Raw genomic sequence first — 23371 nt, 5'->3', positions numbered from 1 at the left:
GCATACCCGTTTTGGCAGGCACAGATTTATTGATAAAAACACTGTTTAGGCTACCGTCATATTATACAGTATGACCAGCTCAATCAGGACAAGACTGATGTGAACATCCACAGTGTCTCCTATAAAATGCTAAGGTTCATTCAAGACCGGTCTTGATGAAGCTGCCTTCCTTAATGCCATCTAACCATACCTCCTGTACAGCAAGGCACTTTCCAGTTTTTACAGTCTTTAAGGCATCGCTGTTCCTTCGGTCCCAAACACTACCCTGCAATGCACCAAATAGCAAAATCACACTTTAGCTTACCAGACTTTTAAACCACTATGTACCTCACTGCAATGCTCATCAGATAGCGGGTTGTCATTTGTAATTTTGCCTTTAAATCTTTTTATTTTTTATTTAAATATTTTTTTAATATGAAGAACGATGAAACAGTCAACAAACTAGGCTAGCCAGCGTGGTCAAGATAAACATTTACCACCATAACCAACGCCTGACGTAATATTAACATAGTTCAGATCAAAGTGAGTTTGGCACTTGAGAATCGCCCTTGTGATGACACATTCACAAAATATTGCTGACAGAAGTTTTATCAATGCGTCCACTCTGTGCGAGACACTAGCCTGTGGGGAGCAGTTGTTCAGTATATCACTAGTCAGTCCGTTGGAACAGCAAAGGCACCAGGTCAGCTTGCGCCATTGTGTCCTCGCTGCGTTGACATTGGGGAGGAGAGCAGTGGCACTCTGGGATGCCCCTGGGGTGTGAGACGAGGTAGCTGTGATGTCACCGTGGTGCACCCGCGAGGCGGCCCTAGTCTCCTCCTCCGCCCCCCCCCGTGACCTCACAATTGGTAAGTGTTGCTATGGTCGCAGCAGACCCAGTCCAGAAGCTCTGTGCAGTTGAACCACAGCTGGATCTCCCTCTGCGCCCCTTCCACCGAGTCGCTGGCGTGGATCACGTTCCTGTCAGAGGGAGAGACCACACCCGCAGATTTGGGCCACCGGACGTAACAGGTGCAGGGTTCAGCTCTTACCGAATCTCTATTCTCCGCTCACATCAACAACATGCGGCCTCTCATTTCCTACAGGGTCATGTGATTGAGGGTTTTTAATTCACAAAGGGGGTCAACAAAGTGAACTTCGTAAGAGTTCTGTAAACAGAACAAGGGGGCAGAGTTTTAGGTGTTAAGTAGCTAAAGGTAAAGTCTGCACTGACATCAGAAGTGTTTTTCACTACAAAGGGTGGTGAATGCACAAACAGCCTGCCACATCACATAATGAGTGAGAGACCCGCGGGGTGTCTACGCATGACACAGTGCTGGACATCCTCTAGCGCAGTGGTCTCCAGCCCTGGTCCTGGAGAGCTACAGGGTCTGCTGGTTTTCATAGTGACTCTGCACTTCATGAATCAATCAGAGCAGTCGATTACATAGTGAACTCAACTCACCTGGTGTCTTGGGTCTCAATTGGGTGCTGATTTTAAGGTGAAAACAAAAACCAGCAGACGCTGTAGCTCTCCAGGACCAGGGTTGGAGACCACTGCTCTAGCGTGTAGGCCAATAACTAGCCTAGACGAGCTGGGTGTGTTCACATTCGTACTCTTATTCCTGAATTCCAAAGGGGGGGGGGGGGGGTTACCTGCTAATGTGAATGCTGAAGTCCCCCCGAACCGTGCCAGGCTGGGCCTCAGCCGGGTTGGTGTCCCCCACCATCAGACGAGACGTCCTGACCACATTGTGACCCTCCCACACCTGTGGGACAGAGGTAAGATACCCCTTAATGTCCTTACCATTATTGAAATGGAGTACACTGCAATATGTTCAAACAAAATATAATAACAATATATTGCAACACTTTGCAATATTTGGATAAATATACAAATATTGCAGAATCCTGATAAGAATATTATGTATTTTAATTAATATTGCGTTATTATATTAGATACAATATATTTCCAGTAAACTGCATTTTATTCCATTTCCATTTGATTAAGCCTTATTTCATTAGTACAAAAAGCTTTGAAACTGTGGTGAGAACAGCACCCACCAGCTTTATTAGGCGTCCATATTGTTTTTGTTCTGATTATTATTACTATTATAATTAGGGGTCCAAGTGCTGGAACCCTATTGTGTTATTATTATTACTATTATTTTCTTAGTCTCTGTTCCTACAGAAATTGGCAAAACTAAAATCCGTCAGTAAAGCTCAGCTGCTAGGCAAGTTAAACACTTCAGTAATGTCACTGGGGTTTTCTCGCTGCCAGTTGCTCTAATAAACACCAGTTGATCGTGCCTTCTCTAAAACGAATACTTTACCAGAGAATCTGATTCATCCACAGCATGTTAAACTATGTTTCATTTATTTCAATTTTGTTTCACATTTTATTATTTTCCAATCACCAAAATTCATGCCCAAAATGTCCTTCTGCGGTTGTATTTATCATTACACCATTTCCTCGTCCAACATCAAGTTTCTTTTGTATTATTTTTTACATTAAAAACGTCTAAAATCCTCTGTGGAAGAGAGGTGTGGTCACGGAGCCGGCTGCAGGCGTGGGTGAGGGGGTGGGGTGGGGGGGGTTAGTCGACCTGCAGCCGCAGCTGCAGGCAATTAGATAATTACTGCTAACGCTTTATCTGTTCTGCCTGCAGGGAGATCAGGGGCTGGAGTGAGAGATGCACGAGGGAGCTGTGAGAGGCGGTAACTCGTGTCTGTGTGTTATAATTCAAAAATAAAAACCCTTGTACCACAGTCTGCCCATAAACCTGGAGAGTACACAAGCATACAGTCTGCACATAAACCTGGGGAGTACACAAGCATACAGTCTGCACATAAACCTGGGGAGTACACAAGCATACAGTCTGCCCATAAACCTGGGGAGTACACAAGCATACAGTCTGCACATAAACCTGGGGAGTACACAAGCATACAGTCTGCCCATAAACCTGGGGAGTACACAAGCATACAGTCTGCACATAAACCTGGGGAGTACACAATCATACAGTCTGCACATAAACCTGGGGAGTACACAATCATACAGTCTGCACATAAACCTGGGGAGTACACAAGCATACAGTCTGCCCCTAAACCTGGGGAGTACACAAGCATACAGTCTGCCCATAAACCTGGGGAGTACACAAGCATACAGTCTGCCCATAAACCTGGGGAGTACACAAGCATACAGTCTGCCCATAAACCTGGGGAGTACACAAGCAAGGGGCCCTCCGTGTGCTCACGTTTATAATGCAACTGCAACCCCTGAATTAAAATGAGCTGCTAACTGTCCTTAATTACAGACCCTTATTTCTCATTGTCACGCCGTTTTTCCTCCTTTGCTTCCAATGCCCAGTCATGTCTGGATTCATGCTTGGAAAGCCCAGTCATGCTTGGAATCGTGCTCAATCATGCTCACACTGCATGGCTCATTGTTGAGGGATTTCTCATTCCTTGGTCAGTGATTTTAACAGGCAAAAAACAGATTAAAGTACACTATATGACCAAAAGTATCTGGACACCCCTTGGTCTGGGGCTGTTTTTCATGGTTTGGGCTCGGCCCCTTAGTTCCAGTGAAGGCAAATCTTAATGCTACAGCATACAATCACATTCCAGAGAATTCTGTGCTTCCCCAACGGTTTGGGGAAGGCCCTCTCCTGTTTTGAGAAAAAAAAAAACATTTCTATATGGACCTGCTTAGAGCCCTGACCTGAACCCCATCCAACACCTTTGCAATCAATTTGAAAGCTAACTGCGAGCCAGGCCTAATCATCCAATCAGTGCCCAACCTTACTAATGCTCTTCTAGCTGAATTGAAGCAAATCCCTACAGCAGTGCTCCAACATCTAGTATAAAGCCTTCCCAGTAGAGTGGAGATCGTTATAGCAGCAAAGGGCGGACCAACTCCATATTAATGCCCATAATTTTGAATGAGACGTTGAATGTCAGGTGTCCACACACTTTTGGCCATTTAGTGTATCATGCATTTGGAGTTGAGATCAAAAGATGAATTTGGGGATGTAGGGATTTCATAATACGTACAACTACATTCATACTCTATTGGTACTGAAAAATGACTATTTTTAAGATGAATGTATGTGGATTTATTATGAAATCCCTACATCCCCATGGTTTAAATGAAGAATTGCAGCTGAACTCTCGTCTCAAATTCATCTTTTGATCTCAACTCCAAATGCCTGAGGTACACAGTAAAAATAGCACATTTCACTCTACACTTCACATACATTTGAAGGGCACAGTACAGCGTACATGACCTAACACTGTTCAATGACAGCGCTAAAAGAGCTGGTGTTGGGAAAACTGCATGAGCGCTGATGCTGCAGGTAGGTCTTCACTTCAGGTCACGTAAGCTGTTGCCTGGCAGTCCTGTAAATTATATTTCAGGCCTATTATGTAGTAATCACTTTACACTGTCATAGACACAGTATTATAACTTGTTTTCATTTGGTTATTTTATATTTATGGTCTCTCGTTTTCTCCCCCTCCATCTCAGTCGATGTGTGGTGAGCATTCTGGCACAAAATGGCTGCCATGCATCACCAAGGTGGTGGCAGAGGAGTTTCCCTCCTCATCACTGGTAAAAAAAAAAAAAGAAACGCTTTGAGTTTTCTAGAAATATATGTAAATCTAAAGAATTATTATTATTATAAGTATTAGTATTACTATTATTATTATGTTTTTGTAACGTTGACGCCACTTTATTTAGGTCGTTTTCGTTTAGTCTGTATCATAAAATTACATTTAGTCTACTCCAAAGTTAATTTACCTTGTATTTATTTTACCTCACGTTTTTTTATTTGTAAGAATTTTGGTTTCTTGTTTTGCAAGCTATTTGGTGAATTATTCAAACTTTAGTGTTAACTTCAGCCTTGCCTCGTGAAAGAATCCGGCAGGCCGTGCTAGTTGTGAAGGTCGGTAATAATGGTATCAGCATTGACTAGAGGGAAGTCACACCAGCGTCAAAATAGTAACACCCTAACAGGTCTACCTCCCAGTAACCATTTTATTTAACGTGGTTATTACACAATATTGACTTATATATATATATATATATATATATATATATAAATTTAGATGAAAGGACTAGAACATGGGGGCAACATAGCTCAGGAGGTAAGACCGATTGTCTGGCAGTCGGAGGGTTGCCAGTTCAAACCCCGCCCTGGGCGTGTCGAAGTATCCTTGAGCAAGACACCTAACCCCTAACAGCTCTGGCGAATGAGAGGCATCAATTGTAAAGCGCTTTGGATAAAAGCGCTATATAAATGCAGTCCATTTACCATTTAGAACGAAAAGACAAAATGCTCCCTTGTTTAATTTGCTCATATTAAAGACAGAAAAAAAGCCTTGGGTGCTTCGTCTGATTGGCTCACTGAGTGCCGCAATTTCTCACCCTGTTAGGACCACTCACCATGGCAACCACTGGTCCAGAGTGCATGTAGCGCAACAGGTTGGGGTAGAAGGGCTTCTTCCTGAGGTCGTGGTAGTGCTGGGACAACAGCTCCTCTGGTGCCTGGGAGGATGAGCGACAGATCATCTTGCACCCCGAAAAAATGAGTGCCGCACAACTGAAGTGTCAGAAAACGTAAAAACATCATTAACATGCTTCACAGGGCCTGGGGCAGGGTGACTAGACGGACACACATTCGGCAGACTTCAACAAGTGCATATCTGCCACAGGGGATTCTCCTGTCAGTAAAAAAATTACAAGCCTCCTGAAAGTACGATGAAACAAAACATTAACCCCTTAAAAGCCATTTTAAAAACACAGGGCTTTTTTTGTTAGAATCCCTCCCCGTCTTAAATAAACCGCATTATTTCCAAAACTATATACAGTACAGTCATGGCTCAAAGTTTGACATTAAGAGCACATCTGTACAAAAACGGCCAAATCCTGATCATACAGGAGCCTCACTCAGTAAGCATACAGGACATATTTATTCTGAAAAAAACAACAACAAAGAAAATTGTTTTGCATTTTCTTCATTCTGTAGTGATTCCGTGTACTTTTCATACTGGACGAAACCAGATTTCTTTTTACAACTGTACCCATTGCATTACAGTACCCCGGGATGTATACAACACCAGGATAGAAGTTTGGAGCGGATTGAACAAAGCAGAAAAATTTGACGTGTTTGACGCATCTAACTGCTGCTTCAGTCAGGAGTTCCACTGAAATTCGATCGGCTGCGTGCGGAACTCCTCAGGAGCCAAGCCACGTCTGCTTGGACTGAGGAGGACTGCGCCGATGAAGGGAAGGCTTCTTCGCTGGAACGAAAATCTTCAAATCGGCAAGGGGACTCCTCCAGGAGATCTGTGATGATCTGGCCATATTCTGTCCATTTTTCAGCTGCAATGCTCAGTGTGCAGGTCCACCTCTTTCAGGTCTGGGGTGAGTGCGAGATTTTCTGCCTGATGAACGCAACAACAATCACTTACCCATTTTGGACTGTGAATAATGAAACACCCGGAACCCGATACATTTAATGTTTCACTTGCAATTCTACATAGGCTGGTTGATAAGTAGCACTGGAGCGGTTGAAGTTCGAGCTTGAACGCTCTCATGGGGTCGGTGAGTTAGTTGATCAAATTGTGCTTTCATTGCAATGGCAGAATCAGCCAATGCAGCAAGACGGTAACATCCACAAGGAACATGAGGTCTGAACCCATTTCTTGTCTGACTAAGGGTTTGTTCCAACTGCTTTTTTTTTTTTTTTTACCTACTTGCTTCCTTTCCTTGCCTTCTTTCCTTGTACAGGAGGCCAAATGGGTCAAAAAATATGTGACGTCAAGTGGAATCAAGTGTTGTCAGTGTGGGTGCATTCCAATCGCTTATTTTATTCGTCCTTTGTCTCTGAGGTCCTTGATTGACACGCAAATTGATTCACTGAGGAAATTCCAACCCGTTAAACGCTCCTTCAAGGAGCTAGGAGGCTCCCTGAGAATTATAGAGCAAGGAAACACAAGTGCATCCTTTGTGGAAGTATTTTTTCGGAACGTGTGATGTAAAACAATCGACCAGTCGATCCACCTCTCCCCATCCTGCTACGTCTGTAATTGACGTGGCTTGAAACTGACGCTTGTAGGAGTAAGGATGTGGCCTTACGCACATTTCCACGATTCCTCTGTTCCCGCTTTCCTTGCTTCCTTTCCTTGCGTCTCCGATGGGTGGAGCTAGGAGCAAGGAAAGGAAGCAAGGAGATAAAATAAGCGTCCAACAAATTCCGTCCAGCATCGTTATGAATTGTCGGTGATTCGGTGCTTTCGCTTGAGCCGCGTTCATTTCTCACACTGTTGCTCCAGGTGTAAAATGCAGAGGTATCTGGCGACTTCACATCCACATTCTTGCAGTCTCACAGATGAGTGTTTCCAGCCCACCTCAGCTACCGCCTATGTCTGCTGTGGGGGTCATTCCTGTGTTCCCCAGATTTATATGGCACATAATGGGAACATGACAAAGGGTCCTATGTTCCCAGGGTCCTATGTTCCCCAGCTCTACATGAAATCCTATCTGTGTTCAGTAGACAGAGACAGACAGTAAATCAATGATTTTCTGTCTTACTCCAGAAAACAATGTCAGCTAGGTCTACCAGCAAACAAATGGCTTAGCTATGCTCAGAAGTCCTCAATAATAATAATAATATTTTCCAAGAAATTATGAAAAATTGTTCACAACGTTTCGTCAGGTGCAGTAGAACTTAGGACCCTGGGAACTTAGGAAGCTGGGAACACAGACACGCTCCCTCTGCCGTGCTGAATCCAAAAACGTGCTCTTATCTAATTTGACAGAATATCAACAAAAAACTCGTGCTTTATTCTGTACCTTCCCAGAGATGTTATGTTCCTCAAACGCATTGTGTAATTGTGTAACGCAAGAGGCTGATGCTTTTTAATGGGTCTGTGTTTGGCAGGACACAATGCGTCAGTGGCCAGTGTTAGACATCCTTTAACAAATTCACCGGTTGCAAATGGCCTCCCTCTCTCTGCTGTCTGTAATACCGCAGCTCGCTCGTGCGGCATTCCCCTGAAAGTCCTTCCCAGCGGTCCTCGCTGCGCACAAAGCTTTGCACGTAGCTCCGCATTTAGCGCCAGAGCCTTGTCTTGTCTTTCCTTGCGATCCCAGAGTGTGCGTGGCCAAATGTTTGGCATCATAGTGCCGTCTTTCGTGACTGCGAGACTCCAGGCAGATCAGGCACACTGCCTTTCCGTTCTCATCTGTGGAAAAATAACTCTCAAGCCACTTTTCTTTAAAAATATATGTTTTTCCATTTCCCACTTTCTCTTCCGACTCTTTACCTCCATTTTGCTGTGATCGCCTCTAATGATCGTTCAGGCAGGGGGATCGCTGAAATGCAGGCTAGGGCAGTCAACATTGGCCAAAAATGACAGTTGAATATTCCTTGGAAAACACATTAGTTTGAATATATTTGAATATGCTTTGCAATTTAAAGTAATAATTCTGTTTAAACCTTTTGAATAGATCAGCTTTTTTTACAGTACGTTATCCTGCCAAAATGCTAGAACCCCCAAAACACCAGCGCGGGAAAATAAATAGGTAAAACTAACTGAACTTGGTAAGCATTTTATGCCAGTGTCAGGCCTGCATGTTATTTTCCAAAAATACCAGATGGTCCACTTGCAAAGCGGCCAGTGCAAATGTCTTTCCATTCACCATTTTCTCAGAGGAGGAAGAGACACTTTCCCATCGCACTGAGGAACCAGGGAAGAAACGAAAGTGCCGTGTTCCTCAAGTAACAGCATAGCAACTACCAGTATGACGCAGCGACGTTTTGAACAGAGAAGGCGCTAAAGTGCGAGATTTATTTTTGGTTTCACACACACAAAGTTGAAAGAAAGACACGCTGCATTTTTTTCTCTCACATTTGAATATTAATTTTTGAGCTCAAATGTGTTTTTTTTATTTTTTATTACAATTCGAATAACATTCAAATATCAAACCATTGTTTGACAGCCCTAACGCAGTCTATGCAAATTTCTAGTTACATTCTGACATTTACCTCATTAATGTATAATTATTATATTATTGGCTGGACCGCAACAGCAGGGCCAGCCCTACAAACGCGAATGTCTGTGACTGAGTGACTGATAAAGTTACACCATTGGTCGGCCGGGTTATGAAGTTACACCATTGGTCTGCCGGTCCAGCCATATACTAGGTTTTGACCTGGTCGTGTTTTTATTGTGGTTATGATTATGGGTGAATAATTTACATAATAATCTTATACTTTATGTGCATATTATTATTATTTGTATTTTTTAAACTGCATCATCTTCCTCTCCTTCCACTGCCTTGATGGGCCAAACCCAACGGCCAAACATTGCAGGCCATGGTTTGGGCCCTCTGGTATAGAACATATGGAAAATTGAGCAAGATTTTAAAAAGTAGACTTGAGATAATTAATCATTAATTTTAATTCTTAAATTCTTAATTAAGGCAAATATTTAAGTCAAAGTATTCCAACATCGCCCGTGTTGTAGAGCAAGTCTTCGTGATTACACTGACCAAATTACGGTTGTGAAACTGTTACTGTAGGTCTTCAAAATGGAGGTAGGTAGGCCAAAGATGGAGTGTAAATGGATACTTTGTCCCTGGCCTGAATGATGGCCTGACGGTTTGTTTTTTATAGTATACCAATGGTCATTACTCCAATGTTACATTCTGAGTGTCAAATGTCAGAGAGTTCAAGATGGAAAAGGAGCTATTTTCTCCCAGAATCACCCTCCAGGGAAACTCAAGCTGAAGAATCGTCCCTGCTCCCTGACCCCCGACCTTCTCTCACCTTCACCATCTTCAGTCCCACCAGTTTGAAGCCCCTCTGCTCAAAGCGCTGCACGATCTGGCCCACCAGGCGGCGCTGTACCCCATCTGGCTTCACAGCGATCAGCGTGCGCTCTCGAACCCCGGGTATCGCTGCCATGCACACACAGACAGAACCACACACACACACACACACACACACACACACACACGCACAGAAACACACACATATTAATTCTTTATTTAGGTCCACTTTTATAAATACGTCATAAGGGCCCAAATATATTTCAGTTGCTGTCTGATGTCCTTCACTTCAGTGGCAGAAAGCATATCAGTAGGGATAAAGCAAACAAAATGCAGGTTAGACATTTGCACCTCAATTGCACCGACAGGAAACATTATGGGTACAATCTTCTCCTCCACACACACAGACACACACACACACACACACCACACCCACAAACAGAAACACACACACACACACAGACACCCACAAACACACACACAGACTGTGGGGAACAGATAGCACAGGGAGAGCAGTTCCTTGCGCACTATACCCCACCCACTGTTTCTGGGGGCCTAACTAATGCCTCACAACCAATCAGATCAACTCAGTGAAGGCTGGTCTGAGGCGAAGGCAGCGGTTACAACTGGGAAACACCTCTGCAAACTGCCTTCTGAGAGTCTGACCAAAACCTACACTGGCGGCTCCATGGCGCTCCTATTGCCAGTTACTGTCGCACTAAATGGCAACCCAAGCTGGTCAGGCGAGACGGCCTCTTGCCCTCCATGATCAAACCATCTTGGATTCCGAGACAATTCATTACCTGCCTTCCGCAGTCTAGCATCTGACTGTACCAGCAGCCTCACCAGCGCCAACCGAATTATGGCTGGGGTTCAAAAGTGTTTTATATTAATCTGAAACCAGTATTGAATTTTCTGATTGAATCAGAATCCTTTCAAACCCCTTATTGAATCTTTTAGTTACATTTTTGTGGGGAAATAGTGGACAGAGCAGGGGGAAAACTATTTCTCAGATGTTCTGCCTTTATTGAACTCAGTAACAATACACATACATATTTTTGACTTGCCATTATCTAGGCCATGAATCACAAACAATTACCGTAAATTACGGACACTGACACCATAACCTCTCAGGGAAAAATCCATCATACCTATATGATGTGGTTAATGGACTGCATTTATATAGTACTTCTATCCAAAGCGCTTTACAGTTGATGCCTCTCATTCACCCATTCACACACACTCACACGCCAATGGTGAAAGGCTGCCATGCAAGGTACCAATCAGCTCGTTGGGAGCAATTAGGGGTTAGGTGTCCTGCTCAGGGACACTTCGACATGCTCAGGGCGGGGGATCGAACCGGCAACCCTCCGACTGCCAGACAAATGCTCTTACCTCCTGAGCTATGTCGCCCCTGTGGAATCTACTGTACTGAAAGGATGTAGGCCTTTTTGTGGCACTCATTTACCCAGTCCTCCCTCACTTTTCCGCTCACTGCTGAAGTGAATGGCTTTGCCGTTTGCGGGCCACCGCACAAGCACTGACAAAGCTGGAAGTCTGAGCAGAGCTGCCATTGCTAGAGATGCCGAAAGTAATGTAATGCACAGAGAGGAGAAAGAAATCATTGCCATGACTGTGTAGGCTAGCTAGCCTAGCCTAGTAGCACTAGCGACATGTTGCGCTTTACCTAAGACTGAACCGGCTGCACTTGTCGCTGGTTGAGCACTCCACACTCTTTCAGTTTTATTTGATGCTGTGTATTTAAATATCTAAGCAGCAGATGAGTAGTCCCTCTTTCATCTGTGAGAAACTTCATCTGAGATAAATTTTTGAGGTCCACTTTCTGTGGTGGGGAAAGACTCAATAAGAAATTTCTTTACCTTATGCTTATGGAGTCTGAATACTTCACCAACTCAGAACTGGTGCCAAAGCCCAACCCTACCCAAGTGGATAATTACCCAATGATAATGCAGGCACAACGTATCACATGTTGTGTGAGCTAATAAGACTGGGTGACTCACTGATTTCTGACCCTAACCACCAGCATCAGCAGAAAGACAGCCATGTCCCCGGCCACTGAGGTTCCCTAATTCTGCGTGGGGGACCAGTGTCACTCTGGAACACAGTCTGCTGTTCACCCAATGCAGTGGCATTCCTGCGAATCCCAGCCAATCACAGCAGAAACAGGCAGAAGAGGTAGGATTCAGTTACTGTAGATGTGCTGTGGCCAGCTGATGTGGTTAACTGTCTGACACTCAGCCCGATGTACAGTCCATCCCAGCTAACTCTGCACAGAGAGGGACTGTTCTGTCTAATGACACAGAGAACTCAGCAGGCATGGCGTCTCATAAGGGTCATGTACACCCAATTACATTCAGGGAACAGCAGTGCCATTGTGCTGGCACGCCCGTGTGCGCTCTCACTTCAACAGCCCCACATCTCCGCACTCACAACCACACACTGTCCACGGCGTTACGCTGTTACCCAGGTAACCAACAAATCTCCCTCTTCATTCATAAAAACAAGCTACTACTACTACTACTACTACTAATAATAATAATAATAATCATAATAGACTGAAGAGACCGGTACTCAAGTCAGATACAATTAAATAGGGACAATATAAGAATAATCCAACAATATTTAAATCACTTGAGAAAATTCATGTTATTAAAGTCCAGCTGTGCTGGAAGTGCAGGGAGACTCCTGACACTGATCGACTGAACGTAACGTATTCACAGCCGGTCGGGTGATTTACTGTAGCACAGATAAGACGTGAAGCACACGGTGCTAGATTAGCCTGTTCTGCTGTACCATAGACATTACAACACCATTCTGCTGTAGACTGATACAGAATGAGGCCTGTTTAAAAAACTGCATGGTGGCAGCAATGCATCCAGTAATTGGAGGTGACCTGACCTGATCAGTGTTTCTGAATGCAGCACTTCTCTACCTAATTTTGTCCAACAATCTTTTCTGACAAACTGAGGACTGTAACTCTGCATACACGTCCACTCCTCAGTCACTGCAGAGACACAGGCTTTATCAGTTTTCACAATTGTTTCCATATGATTTGCCTTTTACTGCATAAACATGAGCCCAGTGTAAAAACAAGGCTGGCAAGAACCTAATTTCATCCTGAAAACCAGCTTTGGAGGCCAAGAATGTCAGTGCCAGTCTATGGCCTCTGTCATAAAGCCTTCTAAAACTTGACAGTTCACAATGACCAGACTTACTCCTGAAACTGCCCTAAAACTCGCTGAAAAGCCTGTGGGAACCTCTTGACCGGATGGGGGGCTATAAGTCAGATAAGGAGGAAAAGTAACTACCCAAAGACTTTCAGCCCTTATTTTAAAATGCACTACGACAGTTTGATCTGCCGATGTGTACATTACAACTAGTCCTGTCAGTGCAGCGCTGTCAATGTTTAAGCAGTCAGCAGTATCGACGTGTACAAAACGACGTCTGTCGCCAACTATGGAACATACTATTCCGCCTACATACAGAAACATTGACAAGGCAGGAAGTAAATGCTAATTCACCTCTTAACCCGTTACAGTGTAAAAACACTCGTGACAATACAATAAAACGAACACATAGTTTCTAGCGTAATCTATCTTTCTTAGAGTAGCCTACTTTAAAAACAAAACTCGTTTTCGAGAACGTAAATGCAATTTCTGCCCTGAAATGAAAAAGGAAGTGCCCCGGCCACACACAGAGAATGTTTTAGCTAAATAATTCGACATTGCTTTAATCTTGGTCAAAAGAATTAAAATGTCTGACTTGTTCCTGCATATAATTCGTATCTGCAGTGTATCGAACAATGCAATGTTTAAATCGCTTCCGTTTCATAATTTGAAACAAGATAGCCTATGTTGTGTAGACAATATCTCATCAGCCTTCATGCACTCGTAGTTATGCGTCTGAAATAAGTCGATTCGCTAGTTTTGACCCGTTAGTCTTCTGACATGTTGCACTGGTTACATCATTGCAATTTGAGAAATATAAACGAAAGAAAGAACCAGAAGGGATTTTAAGCAATCGCTAAGGTTCTGAGTCCGTGAAAAGGACGGCTGAACGAACTTAAGACATCTTCATTCGACTGCCTTTCAAATCAGTTTAGAATTATGACATCGTGACTTTGACTGACACATTGGGTAGCTATAACATAAGTACAAAGCACGAATTTAACCGTATGAATAAACATAGCAGGTTTCATATTTATGCATCCTAAATACCAACCTGAGGTGGTGGCGTAAAAGCGCCCCAAACCACAATTGTTAGTCGGATCGGGGCGTCTTGTTTTCGCAGAAGCCCACGCCGGGTTCGAACTTTCTTTTCGCGGTTGCGATGCACAAATACTCCGCTGGCCTTGCAGGACAACGTTTCTCAGTATACATCGTTGTAATAACACCATAGTAAAATATTGATAAGAGACCACCTATACTGTTAATAAAAATGTATTTAAATCCAAAGCTCCGTTAGCTTTGCTGGATTGCGTCTTCCTCCGGTCCGTTTCACTGGCACAACGTGGCAGCTGACTTGGTTGGAAGTTGCAAAGTCAATGTCCTTTCTTTTGTTGCAAAGCGCAAGCTTCCAGCTTGGAGGCCTGTCTAAACGAATGTAATTTGCAAATTTTCGCCAACAAGAGAACCCCACCTCCAATGGAATATGTTAAAATTTAAAGGGGAATGGAGGGAGATTTTTTTAACCCATGAGCTTCTGGAAGCCTACCTGCGTATGGACTAAGAAACAGTCATAAATATAAATTATGTCTGGCAGTGTGCCACTCGCGACAAATGCGGTCTGTCAGCAAGGCTTCAACAAGTCACCTCCCTCAGGACAGAGTTTGTCAGATAAATGAATTACATGCATCAACCTTGACATAAAAAAACGGGATTGCGTGTTATTTAGTTGTTTATGAATGCCTTCATGGAGAGGGTCCCAACAACTAAAACAAATACAGTGCCCTCCAAAGGTATGGGGTGAAATTAGTTATTTTTATAATATACTGTGACCTCCATAATGTTTGGGACAAAGGCATAGTTTTGATTAGCCTCTGTACTCAACCATATCGATTTGTAATGAAACAATTAACATGTGGATAAAGTGCAAATTTTCAGCATTTATTTAAGGGTATTTTTTATACACTTTGGTTTCACTATGTAGAAATTACATAACTTTTTATACATAGCCCCCACATTTTTGGGCACCATAATTTTTGGGACATATTAATATTATGTAAATGAAAGTAGTCATGTTTAATACTTTGCTGCATTGTCTTTTGCATGCAATGACTGCCTGCAGTCAGTGACCCAAGACATCACCAGGTGCTGAGTATCTTCTCTAGTGATGCTCTGCCAGGCCTGTATTGCAGCCCTCTTCAGTTCCTGCTTGATTCAGGGGCTAGTTATCTTAACTTTTCTCGTCACCATATGAAACTCAATTGGATCCAGATCAGATTATTGAATCGACCAGTCAATGATTTTCCAGGTTTTACTTTGAAAACCTCCTATGTTACTTTAGCAGTATGCTTGGGATCATCTGTCTTGCTGTAGGATGAAGCACTGTCCAATGAGTTTGGAGGCATCTGGGTTAATTGGAGCAGATAAGATGTATCTGTCTTCAGTCTCCTCTTCAGCAAGTGAAATGCATGATGGATTAGATTTAAATCAGGTTATTGATTTAGCTGATCCACAATGTTCCACTTCTTCCAATTTGGTTGTGTAAGCAATGTGTGCGCGGTCATTGTCTTTGCTGCACCAGCCGAAGAGGTTGGAGGAATTTCTTGGTTCATAGCCAAACAAAATCTGTCAGTGCATTTCTGAATCCATCCTTCTCCCGCCATCCTCCTCCATTACATTATCAATAAAGACCAGTGAACCTGTTCCAGAAGCAGCCATGCATGCCCAGGAAATGACACTACCTCCTCCATGTTTCACACTGTGAAATTCACAGATGAGGTGGTATGCTTTGGATCATGCTTTCTTTGACCACACTATTGGCTTTCCATAACTTTGGTATAAAGATTTATTTTGGTCTCATCTCTCCATGAAATCTTTGTTTCAGAACTCTTCTGGCTCATCTCTGTATTTTTGACAAATTCTAACCTGCCATTTTGATTCTTGCTCCTGATGAGATGTTTGCATCTTGCAGTGTACAATCCTGCTCTCTATGTCTTCTGTGTACGGTGGCTTGTGATGTTTTCCTCCCTGCCCTCTGGAGACTGCTGGCGATGTCACTGATTGTTGCTTTAAGTCTTTTTTTCTACCCGGCTCTTAGGATTCATCTGTCATACACTGTAGTTCTCTTTCTTGTTGGGAGTCCATCAATGTTTTTTGTTTTTCAAGACTTTCCAAACATCTGTACTCGATATACTCAAGTTCTGTGCTATCCTTCTGAAATTAGTTCTGTGCTCTCAATTTAGAGATCAGTTGTTTTTCAGCAATAGTTATTTCTCTGGTCTTCATGACGGTGTATGCGTCCTGACTCCAAATGAAGTCTCTACAGGTGAAAACAAAGGCTAAAACCAAGACACTCGCTGTCAAGAAATGCCTTAGCAACAGTTAACACCTGTCAGTCATCCGTTAACTTTATTTTGCACAGTTGAAAATGTGGAGACTCAACACAAAAATAACTACTTCTGTAAGATGGTAAACCATATATGCATGCAAATAACATGAAATAAATTCTGATTGTCTGTACTTGTGTGTCATATTCAAATTTTGATCTTAAATCAAAATGGCAAAACAAAATATATAGTACTGTATATATAAAAAATAACAAATTTAATTCTACCAATACCTTACTTTTGGAGGGCACTATAAATAAATGATACAAAGTAATTACAGCTCGCTGGATGGATATTAGATTGCACTAATCTATAGATCAGTAAGGAATCATTCATCAGTAATTACACAGGAATACCTTGATGCAAGGAAAGTCTCGTGATTGTAGCTATCACCACACATTGATTGATCCTCCCCTTCGGACAGGCAACAGACAGCACTGGGTCATTAACCTGTGTGAAGGCCAATGCTATGTTATCCAATACTGGGGACAGTAGTCATGCCATGAGTCTGAAGTACATTTTGACTGCAGAATGTGCTACAGTCTGTTGCAAATTGCTTCAATATAGGGAGCTGTCCCCCTAGTCAAATAAGAATGAGTTTCCATTGCTTAATAATGTTAACCCCTTCATGCAGGTCGCCTAGTGGCCAGGACGGCAGCTACCTGAGATTGCTCAACTTAGACATTCAGTGCTCCTGCAACCACACTATGAGTGGAAACAACAAACTGTGCTCTAGATTTATTAGTAGACGATACACAACAACTATGCCAAATGCAGAGTTTCTAAGGGCCACCACTGTCACGCAAGTTGTCCATTTAACAAGCACCCCCTCTCTGCAGTCTCATCTTTACCCCCCAAGCATGATGCACACTGGACAATAGCTATCTGGGAGTTCATAAAAATATTCTTTCACCACCAAAATTTTGTATTACGTCATAACAGCAAGATAAAGCCAGCAATAGCCCAAAAGTCTGCCAATACAATGGTAAATGACGCTGCTCACTGAATAGCAAAATAAACAAGAGGATTTTTTGTGCAATTGTAGCACGTCATTCCACTGTCAAAATCTGCGACTAAATATGGAATAAATATGCTAACCTACCATCGGTTTTACATGTAGAGATGTCCCTTTCTAGATTAAATGCCATTAGCTGTCTTGAACAATCCGTTTGAGAAATAAACATGGAAACAGAAAGTGTGGGTAGGCATACATCGATCAAGCTCAAAATCCAACATGCTTTTTTGGAGGCAGATCATTCTGGTTTGTATGGGCTCTCCAGTGGTGTAAGGAATGTTTCATTGGAATTTTATAATGATTAAGGGCCTTGTGCAACAGCATGAAAGGATGATTTCCCAACACAGAACCCATTCGCCCTGGATTTACTGGCAACCTCAACCTCACAAGCTTTTGCGGAGAGGGTATTCAGCGCCACAGGTGACCTTAATCGAGGAAAACGTAATGGAGCCAGGGTTCATCTTGGAAGGAACGCGTTCTTGTAAATTAATTTTAAAAAAAGGACACTGGGGGCCAGGTTCACTGACGTTTTATAGACATTAACAAGAGAGGGCAAATTTGAGAAAGATTAGATTTTTAGTTTTGTTTAGAGGAAGCCATTAAGGGGAAAAACTAATGAAAACATAGAATGGGTATGAAAACTGAATAATTTCATTGCAATCAGTATTAATTCTTTTAGCTGGATGGATTTTAATGCCTTCACATTCTATTTTGCCATGAATGTTTAACTTTCAGTAGCACTGGTTTGTGCATTGCCAAAATGTATGCCTTTTTCATATTTTCAAAATTGTAATACCCAATTCATGTTTTATGTTATTTTTTCTCATCTCGTCTTCAAAAAAGTAAAGCTGCTTTGTGACAGTGAAATTTACTCTGCAGCTTGACATTGCTGTATGTACATATGTAGTTGAGCGGAGTTCATTTGTGAAGGTGACATGCACTGTCACAACTGGTGCCTTGTCACAATCACAATTCACAACTCTCTAAGTTACAAAGTATTTTATAATCATGGCATTTCCTGGAGGCAGGAGATGAAATGGCAAAAATGAAGTTAGGACAAAATGTGACAACAATACTTGGTTCTTTTTTGTCAACTAACATAATACGATTTAGTCATTTTTGTCCTGACTAAAATGAATGAAGACATGACTAAAATATGACAAATTAAAATGCATTTGAGTCAAAAAAAAAACTAAGACCATGACGGACTTGCAAACTGGCAGCAAAAACACGGATCCAATGAGAGTAATGCAGAAAAGCAGGACTTACTGGTAAATGAGCGCCTTGGTTAATAGCACTTATGGCACAAACGGCCTTCTTTGCTGAGCTCTGTGATGGAGTCTCTACTCCACACTTGTCAAAGCTGTCGAGCTAATGGAATCAACCCTCCACCATTAATTACACGCCTGTTTTATTTACATGTAATGTTCTACTTAACTGCTCCAATTTTGTGTGTAAAACCCCAAAGGTTTTATACATGTGCTGAGCATGCCTGTGGAGGTATGAAAGTGGGACACTATGACAAACAACATATTCAGTAAAGTTTGCCACATACATTAAGGGATTTGCGCCAGTGTGACACTTTTCCAGTATTATACGGTTGTCGAGTAGGCCTACACTAAATCAGTCTCTGGCATTTGACTGCTACACAAGTCATGCTGTGAGCTTTAGAGTCTAACCAGGGCTGCATCTCGTTTTTGCGATGCACACCGCGATGCCTTGATTGCGCCGATTTGGGAAGTTTTTTGGAATCTTCTTGTTTTCACTGCTGCCCGATAAGGATGACTTTCTCCAAAACAAGGAGAGAAATAACAGAGGCGAAAGCAAAAACTTTTTCATTTGTTACCAAAGAAAAGATTCTGCTCCCCAGCTGCGGTGCTGGATTATGTTTTTCCTTAAGTGACTCTAGATGTCCTCAGCAGAAGACTCCAGCCCCTTAAAAAGATTGAAGGAGAATTTGGATGGCATGCAAGAACTCAGTGAATATCACATGGCAAGGGGAATCCCAAGAGGTCTGCACATTCACAAAGAACCACTAGTTGAGAAGATGTCGAAAATGGCATGAAATCTTAAATCAGTGTTCTACAGACTTAATGTTGTTAGTCAAATCTTATACAACAAAATTCCCCTACATCAAGATTTCAATTGATAGCCATTCAGAAGACCTCCAAAAGATGTGTGACGGGTCTGTTTTTGAGGAAAGGATGAACCTGGTCCAAAAACAGGTGGACTACAACAGCCTGAAAATAAAGAAGTTTTGTCACGATACCTTAGATTATAATCTTTGGCGAACTCGGAGGAGGCAAAGACGCCTTCGGACCGAGAGGTTCTCATCCAGAGGTTCTCATCCAGCGTTTCGGTTTTTTGGGAATGCACTGTTTGAGTTGCCTTTTCCCTTTGGGATAATTTGCTCTTCAACACAGAGCATCTCATCCATCCTGATTTCTCTGAAGCTCTTCAACAGAGGACAAGAAGTGGCCTTTGAACAGCCTGTTGTAGCGAGGCTGACCAGCGGGAACTTGATCCTAGTTGTTGGCAAAGTGTAGGAATTTGCTTGATGGAATCTGATTGAGGTGGGTACCAAGATTGAAGCAAGGCTCATGATATTATATACTTACATTTCCAAAAAGGTACCACATGACTTATTGTCAAAATGAAGACTGTAGGAATTACATGAGGTATTTTCAGAGCTGGTTTGGAACTGGCTATGTTGTAGAACACAAAAGGCAATAGGAGGTATCTTATCTGAGCAGAGTACTATGGGAATAGAGTCCCACAAGAATCGGTGTTGGGACCAATGCCCTTCCTTATTCACATTAACAAACTTGACAGGGACTTTGAAAGTACATTCGTTAAATCTGTTTCTTATTCTAAAAGCTTGAAATCTGCTGAATGTAAAGCTGTACATTGTACAGGAAAAAAAAATTAAGACAGGACTACTTTATGGAAGGAACAAAATTGGAATGTGCTCAATTTCAAGAAGACTTGGGCGTAATAGTTGATCAAAACCTTTCAGGTACTCTAGGGATAGTGCTACAACAATAATAAAATATAAACAGGATTCTGGGATATATAGCCAAAAGTATAAATCTAAGTTATACTTATATACCCTTGTTTGACCACACTTAAGAGTATTGTATTGGGGACCGTACAGAAAAAAAAAAAGATAGAGGCTCTGGAAAAGGTTCAAAGAAGGGCAACCAAATTGATTCCTTGTATGAATGATAAAAGTTATGAGGAAAAACTTAAGAAACTTAATCTCTTCAAGCTTAATAAAAGCAGACTTGTGTGCTCTCTCACAAACACTCAAATGCAAGCTTAATAAAAGCAGACTTGTGTGCTCTCTCACAAACACTCAAATGCATGCATGTGCACACACACATACACACAACCTCACATTAAACTCTCTGCTTTTCGATATATCGGTTTATAGTATTTATTTCCATGATTATTTCACATAAAAACTGTGTCATCTCAAAGCATCTGGAACAAAACTCTGACAATACAGAAATGAAATTCATCCCCATCCATGTTCAGAGAGCACTTGTGTGTACATCTCCAAATTTCACAACAGAAATTTCACACTCCAAAGGAGCTTTTAAAATAGAAAACTAACAACATAAGGACTTTGTGTCTAACACTCTGAATTTGTTCCACAACTGCCACCTTTAACGTTTTGGTTGCTTGGCAAACCCTCTCTGGTGACTGGTTGCATGGCAAACCCTCTCTAGCGATTGGTTGCATGGCAAACCCTCACTGGTGATTGGTTGCATGGCAAACCCTCGCTGGCGACTGGTTGCTAGGCAAACCCTCTCTGGCGACTGGTTGCTAGGCAAACCCTCTCTGGCGAGTGGTTGCATGGCAAACCCTCTCTAGCGATTGGTTGCACGGCAAACACTCTCTGGCGATTGGTTGCTTGAACAAACACTTTCTGGTGATTGGTTGCATGGCAAACCCTCTCTGGCGATTGGCTGAATGGCAAACCGTCCCTGGCGATTGGTTGCATGGCAAATCCTCTCTGGCGTTTGGTTGAATGGCTGGCTATGCCTTTATATTTCCCCCTGAATTTCCCTTTAATCTTTCCTTAATAAAAGAATCAGGGCTCCAGTTCAAGTTTTTCCACATTTAAAACAAAAGTATTAAGCTTTTAATAAATCTCCTTAATGTAAGAAAAAAGAACTGTACAAACATAACAGATTAAGAGAGAAACATTCAAATTAAAACCACAACAGTCCAAAATAACAATCATAATACAAACCTCAATGGCAATAAAATTAAAAACAATGGCCTAACAAAGTAAATTTTTTTGTTGCTTTTTTTTTTTTTTTTTTTTACGAAAGAAGTTTGTATATCCAAAGCACTTTGATTAAGCATGGCGGCCTTCTGTATCTAAATGGAATGATATCAAAGAAACAAAACCCAACTGAGTTTGAAAGTCAGCCTCCTTTGGAGTCGAAGACGTGAAGGCAGAGTCAAAAAGAAACAAAAACAAGCGGACATCATTAAAAACCGAACGTCATAACCAAACTCATTAGTCACGAAAGTGCTGAGCCCCAGGTTCCCCTCCCCCTCCCCGCAGGAGCCTTTGGAGAGGTGCAGGTCCTGCTTTGGCCTTGCGATTATTGGCGAACAACGCTCTCGCCAGGGAGAGCCCGCGTTTTCCGAGAGAAGAAAAAAAAAAGAAAAGGGTGAAATGGGAGACTGGGGCGAGATCCACTGAAATCCGCGGACGTTAAGGTGCGGGTCCTTCCGGAGACTTCCGTCTCCGATTCCCCCCCCCCCTCGCCGAGGGGAGTGAGAGCAGCCAGGCAGGGCCTGTGGGGGATCGGGGTGCGCGGCGACAGGCGGGCGGGCGGGGGGCCGGGACAGTGTCCATGGCACGTGGGAGTGGCGTTCGCGGCGGCGGCGGCGACGGCGGTTGGCGGGTCGGCGCAGGGTGCGCTATAGCTTGACGGTCCCCGGGGGCAGGCTGCCGTTGCACAGCCGGTAGTAGCGCAGGTCGTTCACCAGCCTGTGCACGCTCTGCGTGAAGGAGGGCAGGTCCTACAGGAAAAGCACAGAGCACGACGGCATCAGCGACCGCTCACGCTGTTCGTCACGTCAAACAAATACAGACGAGCCCTCGAGCCAGGGGTCCTCAAATGGCACTGTGTGAAGGGCTGAGTGTCAGACTGCTGGAGGGAATGCGGCATTTCTGGTTTTTAGTACGGCTGAACCTCTGTGAGACCTACACATTTAGGAATGAAGGTAGGTCTGAACTACGGGTTACATCACCACACAAAGATCTAAAGCAGGGTTCTCAAACTCAAATCCAGGAGGGCCGCTGTGTCTTCTGGTTTTTATCTATTTTTATTTTATTTATTTATTTATTTGACAGGGACAATACACCTTGATTAACATCACTATTATGCGATGTAAATGTGCCAGATTTAGCTAGATCGCTAATTTCCATCTGTCGTCCCTGGGCAGGCTGATGTTAACACATTAATACCAAGCAGACCAGACTAGTGTTCCTTCACTTAAGTGCTTCATTGAAGCCACTGATTGGCTAAAGAGTCTGGGCACCTCGGTTCCAAGGCCTTAATTGGCTGCTGATTGAAAGGAAATCACAAAATCCAGAAGAGGCTGCGGTCCGGAGTTTGAGACCCCTGATCTAAAGAAAGTGAATGTACTGAGGGAGGCCAGTGTCGGGGGGGGGGGGCCTCACCCGCTCCATCTTGAAGTTTCGGCCCAGCACGGTGCGCTGGCTGGCGTCCACGCCCTGGCACCCGTTCAGGAACTCGGGCATGAAGGCGGAGTAGAAGCCCTCGAAGTCGACGGAGGCCATGTTGTAGACGGCCAGCGCGATCTCGTCCTGCAGCAGGTCGTGGCTCCGGTGCACCAGCACCTGCAGCAGCACGTTGATGAAGTGCAGCAGCATGGTGGTGCGGAACATCTTCTGCAGGGCAGGGAGGGGGGGGGGAGGGGGCGG

General features: G+C 43.2%; 2 protein-coding genes across 3 annotated transcripts in view; both read right to left on the bottom strand.

Moving 5' to 3' along the window:
- Positions 1 to 5: 5 nt before the first annotated feature.
- Positions 6 to 14693, bottom strand: LOC135244241 (nucleoside diphosphate kinase, mitochondrial-like). The gene is made up of 5 exons (XM_064316557.1): positions 14057 to 14693; positions 9813 to 9943; positions 5423 to 5524; positions 1636 to 1748; positions 6 to 960 (listed from the first exon to the last, which is right to left on the bottom strand). The coding sequence occupies exons 1-5, from the start codon at positions 14229 to 14231 to the stop codon at positions 840 to 842; spliced, it is 642 nt and encodes a 213-aa protein (XP_064172627.1). The 5' UTR covers positions 14232 to 14693; the 3' UTR covers positions 6 to 839.
- Positions 14694 to 20822: 6129 nt separating this feature from the next.
- xpo6 (exportin 6) overlaps positions 20823 to 23371 on the bottom strand; it is a 37804-nt gene continuing 35255 nt past the window's right edge. For both annotated transcript variants that reach the window (XM_064314162.1, XM_064314163.1), the window contains 2 exons: positions 23108 to 23338; positions 20823 to 22443 (listed from right to left, as the gene is read on the bottom strand). In XM_064314162.1, coding sequence (XP_064170232.1) covers positions 22342 to 22443; positions 23108 to 23338 — 333 coding nt within the window. In that variant the 3' untranslated portion in view covers positions 20823 to 22341. The remainder of the gene's footprint in view (positions 22444 to 23107; positions 23339 to 23371) is intronic.

The sequence above is a fragment of the Anguilla rostrata genome, chromosome 17, assembly GCF_018555375.3.
Source record: "Anguilla rostrata isolate EN2019 chromosome 17, ASM1855537v3, whole genome shotgun sequence".
NCBI lineage: Eukaryota > Metazoa > Chordata > Actinopteri > Anguilliformes > Anguillidae > Anguilla > Anguilla rostrata.
Note: the sequence above shows the minus strand (reverse complement) of the source record. Positions and strands in the feature narration are given on the sequence as shown.